The sequence below is a fragment of the Echinococcus granulosus genome (genome assembly GCF_000524195.1).
Source record: "Echinococcus granulosus chromosome Unknown EG_S00051, whole genome shotgun sequence".
NCBI classification, from domain to species: Eukaryota; Metazoa; Platyhelminthes; class Cestoda; order Cyclophyllidea; family Taeniidae; genus Echinococcus; species Echinococcus granulosus.
This window is the reverse complement of record NW_020170431.1, coordinates 437,268-444,853: the sequence shown is the minus strand read 5'-3', so window position 1 is coordinate 444,853 and position 7,586 is coordinate 437,268. Positions and strand designations below refer to the sequence as shown.

Here is a 7,586-nt window from a genome sequence, read left to right as displayed (position 1 = left end):
GTAATGGTCCATTAACGAGGGGAGATTTAAGTAGGCAAAAGCAATTGAAATTCCGACACCTAGGCCCAGTTGCTATCTAAAATGATCGAAAAACACAGCAGGTCACTAACCCATTGACACGTATCACACAAAATAACTCTCCCGTTGGCATTGCAGATAATCGAGTGCAACGTGAAGGCAGGATACAATTCTCCCACGGGAATAATAGTGTGTGAATTATCACTTGCCTGGCAGCATATGCAACCACACCAGCATTCGCAAAACTAGTTCAACTTAAGGGCATTCAGAACACCCACTACCCAGCGGGAAACATCCAGGAGGCAATCCAACAACAGACAGGCAGGCTACAGTTTACGGGGAATAAATTCACGAGCAACTCTGATAACTACTCAAAAAGACCTTGCCAATGAACAAAAATTGAGAAACGAATTAGCACAAAACCAAAATGACCCCCCTGTGAAAGAAAAATACAAAGACCTCTCTTAAAACCTCAATTTTTAATTGACACAGCGAACCCGCCGAGGATATCACCACCACTGGTGTACAAGCTATATAAACGAAAGCCATACAAAACTCCGACCAAGGGAGCAAAGAAGACGCTATTTACAGAAAATGGTGGTGGGTGGTCGCTCAATTAGGGAGAACAGCACGCCGTGCAAGCTGTCTTTGAGAAGGTGCTACTGTGAAAGAAAAGACAGGCGCCTAGGGAAGGGAAAAGGAAAATTAGACGACTGTTAAGCCGACTCCCACTTCGTACTTTGAGGCTATGCTATTTCCCAGAGCAGTGAGCGTGAAGGTTAAGGGGAAGGGAATAAGGCGTTTTTCCAACATGGCTGCAATATTCCAATTGGAATCGAGCTGCGCTCTGAAGGTGACGTTCGACTTCGGAAGGTCATACTGATAACCGATGGTGGAGATGTTTGATTGCTGTTGGTAGTTTGATTCCAGCTCAGCAGCCAGTTGAAGATTTTCGTTAACTTTTAGATGGAAACTGGAATGAAAGGCCAGTTGATAGGGCCGGGCGGTAACAGCAAACTGCCAAAAATCGGAGACATATTTACCTCCGAGACTCCAGACGCCATCTTGACCTCCGGGTAGCTGGGATGAGAGGTGGTAGAAGAACATGGAGCCCATGTAAAATCGATTTGACATCTTGCGCATGGTATCTACCGCTAGCATCATCTGACCGCGATTCAGATCCGGGTTGATTAGAGTGACGCCAAATTGCCATTTTTCCCTACGCAATTCCCCGGAAATCTGTTGACCAGCCATTGTGCACTTCTGAATCTGAGCCAGGTAGCGAACACGACACATAGGCGAGAGTTGATCAACGATTTGAGCCTGAAGTTGACCGTTAGGTTGAAGTTCACCCATAAGAACGGGGAACGCCTCATTTTCGGAGATTTTATTGTGGCCTGCATAAGTAGCACCAAAACGATAGCCAGCGCTTTCACCACTACTAAGTGTTAACGAATGACTGACCTGGAAATGAGGTGAAAGGCCTCTGTTAATCAACAACTTTATCCCAGTGAAGGGAATGGGGAAAATGTCGTGGGCCTTGTTGTGGATGTTTTCAATGGCGCATGGCCCATCGTCATAAGGTTTGGCCTCTGATGGTGTGTAGGCGCTCTCCATAGAATCCATAGCAAAACAAATATACACACAAGAGCGTTCTACTGACCAGATTTAGAATCCGCGGCCAACCCGACACGTTCGCAAACCGAAATAGCCGCACGGGGGTCGAGCCACTAAGACTTGTTTGTAATACGAATAAATAAGCAGACACTGGTCCTAAACATTTAACACGCCGATTAATTTACACTTTTTTAAAAGCGTTTGGATACTAAAACTAATTAGAATATTAGGGTAGAAAGTATCTCAACATCAATCAATTACATTTACGGTGGTTTTGAACATGTCAGAGGCGTTAGAGTTACGGTAATTTACCAAAGATTGTCACTTCAATACCAATATTGTCTTTTTAAAGTTTGCAATGTTATTAAAGCCTTTAGTGTGTTTCTCAAATTAATTACGTCTGCTGAGTAAAGTAAGTATTAGGATCAGCATTAATAGTTACCTCCTTGACCTTTATTTCCTAGGATGGAGAGCAAAATTAATAATCAGATGCAGTTGTTTACAATTTCAGACTTATAATTCGGAATTTTTTATCCGAAAAAATTGGTAAATTGTGTTGCGCCATACCATCCGCTTTGATGAGATCTGACGCAAGTGAAGTTTTGAGTGAGTCTGTTTTCCAAATTTCGCAACTTACAGGTGGACCTAAGCATGAAAAAAAAATAATTCGGCAAATTTAGAGTTGGTTTTAACATCACCTTCTCTCAATTGAGCGAAGGGTTAGCCACTATATCGCCTCAAGTTACTGGTGGTGAGAATCTTGCCTTTAGACATCCATTCGACTTCAAAATCAGTCATCAGTACCAGTTGATGGACGGTAAAACAGAGTAGAACCACATCGGGTAGTCAATTAACTCCTTCGCAAATGTCAAGTGAAGAAATCATGATCTTAGACGATGGGATGCAACCGTATGGTCTGCGCCTGATACCGATGCCGTAACGACGGAAAGAAGCAATGATCCAAAGGGTCCCAAGCGGGTACTTAGCAGATTCAAAGTAACCTAAAACACGATCATAGAGCTAGATACTCCAACCATATGAGGCGAGGTGACAACGCACCACTGCACGTTCCTCTAAGAGCTTCCCCATCAGCGTCCCCATCAATGGAGCACCGCCCCAGAGCACGACCCAGCTCCACACGCTCAAGCAAAGACTGAAACTACCAGGCAAGTAAGGGGACATGACAAGTAAAATGACAAGCACTTTAACTCAGCAGACTTTATACAGTCAATCTATCTAACAAACAGACTCGCATTTGTACAGATCCTCCACCGCTTGCGCTTCAGGTAAAATCGAAGGCGGCGAATTTGGAGCGCATTTCGGCAGCCAGTTGAGTCTCCACCTCTTCGCTCTCCGTACACTCCCGCCAGTTCACCCGTTCCGGACAATTTAAAATGGCCTCGGAGGCTAGTACGGCGCTAGGAAGGGGGACGAGGAGACGTCAGTGAAAGGAATTAGTAAAAAGTCTAAACAGCACTGAGTTCCATAAACTGTTTTAGATCACGTGGGTAACCAAGACGGTGCAAAAGAAACTACTTGGATTAAAACAGAGCAATTTGGGTGTGGAATCAGGACCGCGACCATCATGGAGGCAGTCGAATAGTGTCAATTATGGTTACTTGAGCTGAGAACGATAAAATCGAGGGGAAGAAATAATAACTAGTAGGAAGACGGTTGCTCCTGCAATTTAGTGTGAGTTATAAGTTCCTCAAGTGACCCTTATGAAGTAGACTTGATGATTACCGTCAAAAAATACGCACTACCCAAGTTCGTGCGGCATTCCCTACAACTAGCTTAAATGACGTTATAAAATGCCGACAGCAGCATAAGTGGGTACAAAAAGACTAAGGATACTCTTTTTTTAGTTTGAACAGCATACCGGCCGAAATTGACATCCGACGAGGAGACCCGGTCCCTCTCGATCTTGTTAAACAGCTTTTCACCGGTTGGAAGCTCAACGTAGAAGTAGGGGATGCCTGGCTTGCAGAACTGAAAGGAGAATAGATTATGCGGATGAAACAAAGCAAAACGCAGTGTAGAGAGGAGTTGTGTTTGCACACCCACGTCACTAATCGATGAGGACCTGGGCAGCTGCTCCAGCTTGCAGGGTGAGTTGGGCAGACTCTCGGACATTTCGAGGAAGGCCTTCTTTACTTCTCCTGCCACAGCAAATGGCACTGGCACCACCTACAAGACAATCATAGATTTTTAAAAGCAAGATCCACGAAGATGGCACGACGAATGAATGTTTTGGACACTTGTGCAATGACGAGAGCCCGCTTGGTCTCTCACGAACCGGTGCCCATACAGTTCCTTTCTGCAAACTTAGGATAAACCTACTTTGAACTTGCACGACTTAAAAGACCTTTAGTGATAAGCTGGACGTTACATTTGTGAGTGTTACCAAATTCACTTCAAATGAACACCAATTCCGGGTTCGATGGATGGATGCATACCAGAGCATCCACTACCGAAACGAAAAATCAACCCGATCTTCTTTCTTCAGGGGATTCGTAACGACCAGAGTAGGGTAGTGATTGCGGGGATGACGGGAAACGACGACTAAAATGGAACTTTATGTGGTACTAGACGAGCCTTCGCCATGTCCCGACTTTGTCCGCCTTTCCAGTGCAGCCGTAGTAAAGCACCTTCTCTAGAAGTAGCTCTGGCGATAAGGTGGGCATTCATTTCAAATACTCATGAATTAGGAAAAAGGTAACTTCAAAAGAGACTGCCTCCCGCTCTTTATCAATAGGCCACAAAAGCGGCTAACTGATCAGGATGTAAGTTTGATAGAACATAAAGAAGGGCTCAAATAAAGAAAGCCAATAACGTCCACCTCTAAAGCTACCTGAGACCTGAATAGGCCGATTGAAACAAATGAAAACCCGAGTTTGATTTAGAGGAAACTACGTAAGACGGCGCTCGCTGCTTGAATTACAAGTAGGACAAGAAAAGTTGAAACCACACCTGAAGCTGATAGTGGTGCGTCTTGTAGTTGCGCTCAAAGGTGACCATCACCTTGCCCTCTTCCTTGAACATGGCCCGCAGACTGCTTTTGTAGGCCTCAATGTCGGCCTGCACAACCTCAGAGCAGGTCAACCAGCTCTGATGGTGTCCCACTGTCAAAATGAGTACGTGGTCCTTGACTAGAGGCCCACGCGGCAAGGCCAGGTAGGCGTGTGTTGCTATGGTAACAAGGAGGTGCTTTGCCACTTGGGGATTGCCCAGGCAGAACCAACAAGCATCGTGAACTAGATTGAGTGGCAGAAGAGAGATGTGCTAATTGGAGGATATTCAACCTAACTGCACATCTACTCTCCCACTTTCTCAAGATTCGGCTGATGAATGATAACGACGCAATGAACTAAATTTATATCCCATCAAAACAGGACAGCGATTACGCATACAGTAAGGTAAGGTACTAAAATACGATTTTGAATTACAATATATTCCGGAGTTTCTACAATACACCTTCCTATAAAGTAGAATTTTAGATGAGACTAGATAATCTCACGTAGTAGGTAGTTTGGTAAACAAGGAGACGAAAAACACCTAGAGCAAACTACTAATACACGGGATAGATGTTGTTTACTACAATATGCTTTTCCGCAAATCCCATTGCCCTAAATGAGAGCCTAGGGAGACTGAAGCTGAGGTTGACTTGTTAGGTAAGTAAATGAAGCACAACCAACCTTTGGGGGTGTTTTCGGTGAAATGAGGACTGTCATACTTCTTCAGCTTCCAATCTGTGCGTTTTCGATCGTTATCGCCATCAGCGGCCCGCTTTTTGCTTGTGGCGTAGAAATACTGCTCGGTTTGGACCTCCTACAAAACGGTGTCACTTTGATGCTAGTACTACACTGCTACGACCAATAAAACGGTTATAAAGAAATGGAAAGTTCTTATAACAGCAAATTACAGGGTCATAATAAACACGAAATACACTAGGGTTGATGACTGAATTTCAATTAACAACTATATATTGCAACAAAGTCATACCGTCTCCTTGGGTTTTGCTACCGTAGTCCTTTCAAGGGTATCAAAATACGGATTGTCTGTCACATCTGGGGGCTGTGCGCAAAGTTCGATTTGAGACATTTTATCCACCGGCTTGACTTTTAGGGCATACAAATACTAAAAAAACATTTCGGGGAAAAGTAATAAAGAAGGTTCCATAAACATATCACCTTCCGAGGACAAAAAACATACCTTTGCATTCCCCTTGTTGCCAACCTTAGCCAAAGCAATGAATCGAGTGACGAGTTTCTCCTTTTCCTGAAGAACTCGATGATTTCTGTATGGCTTGCGCTCATAAAACACACCATTTGTGGCAACAAAGTGGTACCGTGGTTTAACAGACTTCGCAATATGGGCGACACACAGGGAGGTTTGATCAGCCACTTTGGAAGAAAGCGGGTCGTTTGAGGGGACGATGTATGCAGGCCATTGACATGTGAGCAACAAGTCGACTCCACTGAAGGAGGGGTCTGCTTCAAGTGACGGAAATTCGGTGACCCACGTGTCTGAATCTGCTTCAACATTTGGACTAACGCTAACGTAAACGATCCGAAGTCCAGATATTGTTGTGTACGTTCCCTGTTGGCCTGTAAGGGAAGTTATAAGGCAACATTAAATGCACCGTACCAAGATATTTTATTGACGGACACAATTCACACCCATTCAAGTCGGTTATAAATCGAAGAGCGGTTGGTGTGGCAAGACATAAAACATATGTCATGATGGGAACTGGAAATAAGCATAAAGACCTAAATAAACCGCACTTGTTGAAGGATCCTCACATATTTTTTCAAATTCTTCCCCATTTTCGCCGAAGAAGTCACCGACGCAAAATAAGGCCTGAAGAGTCATCGACTAAATAGAAATACCTCAAAGGAGCCAGCTGCAGCAAGCACTCTTCTGATTCTGGTGTAAAGAGTCTTAAACTGTCCACAAACATCACCACAAATAAGTCTAAAGTAAGAAGAGTTGGAACCAATACATTTTACAAGACTCTTCCTCGCTCATGAAATAAAAGCCAAAGGCCTATAACGAAGTCGTTAAAACCGGAATGAGCAGAAGGGTTATTCACATTCAAGGTTACAGTAAGGGATTAACTATTGGAGGTAAGTTTAGAAATAAATGATTGCAAAATACCTTAAAAAGGCTCTGATGTATGTCCGCTGCTTGACCCTTGGATATGTAAAATAAAGGTCAAGGCATTTTCTTCAGCAACGACCAGCTGTAAAAGTCAGGGATTAATGTTTTTGCACCTAAAATGAGTTGTCCTACGGGGGAGGCTTTTTAATTAGGCATCTCAATCAGTTATTGATGGGTGGCTGATTAAAGCAGCCACTCCTGTAACCGCACATGGCACGTGTGAGATTTTCCACATATAATGAACGCTGCAGCTTTGATGATGTCGGGGTCAAAAAAACCCAATATTTCTGCACTTAGCCCAGTGCTTCATTCACTAAAGTATTAAGTGCCTACCTTTTAGGTTTTCATATAACGGAACAAAGCACTATCGCTATCTCACAAATCACCACTATTTTTGGTGGTAAATTCCGGGTTAATCCCCTTTGCCATAGAAGTCGTGCAATATAACATGATGCATAAATAGTAAAACCAAGGGACTTCGCAAATACGACTTTGCCGTTTGAATTTATATCACTCTGACTATCTTTACCTAAAGCCACCCTTACTTTTGAGCAAGTTCAACTCAGCAAGTTTTAAAAATTACGTTAAACTTATTTTTAGACCAAATTCTGGTAGCTGTTTAGCCCATTTTTGTTTTTTAGCGTTTCAGTAATTATACTGTGTCATTAATCAACAAATATTTGACCTGGTTCTCGTTCTATCTTTGGTTTGTGTGCTAGATGTCTGTAAATGGTTCTGGTGGGAGCGAATTAATCGTTGATTTTAGCGTGCATACGTGTGCGTGGCCTAGT

At 43.4% G+C, this 7,586-nt stretch overlaps 2 protein-coding genes across 2 annotated transcripts; both read right to left on the bottom strand. All coding sequences in view use genetic code 11, as the record gives it.

Annotated features, from left to right (window-relative positions):
- Positions 1–723: 723 nt before the first annotated feature.
- EGR_06138 (Mitochondrial import receptor subunit TOM40) lies at positions 724–1,644 on the bottom strand (the record flags this gene model as incomplete). Its single annotated transcript, XM_024495387.1, has 1 exon — positions 724–1,644. The coding sequence occupies one exon, from the start codon at positions 1,642–1,644 to the stop codon at positions 724–726; it is 921 nt and encodes a 306-aa protein (XP_024350218.1).
- Positions 1,645–2,917: 1,273 nt separating this feature from the next.
- On the bottom strand, positions 2,918–6,663 carry EGR_06137 (CWF19-like protein; the record flags this gene model as incomplete). The annotated part of the gene is made up of 11 exons (XM_024495386.1): positions 2,918–3,053; positions 3,515–3,624; positions 3,700–3,822; positions 4,606–4,889; positions 5,331–5,463; positions 5,638–5,772; positions 5,848–6,242; positions 6,283–6,384; positions 6,420–6,495; positions 6,525–6,609; positions 6,638–6,663. 11 exons carry the CDS (start codon positions 6,661–6,663, stop codon positions 2,918–2,920), a joined length of 1,605 nt encoding a protein of 534 aa, XP_024350217.1.
- Positions 6,664–7,586: the final 923 nt, after the last annotated feature.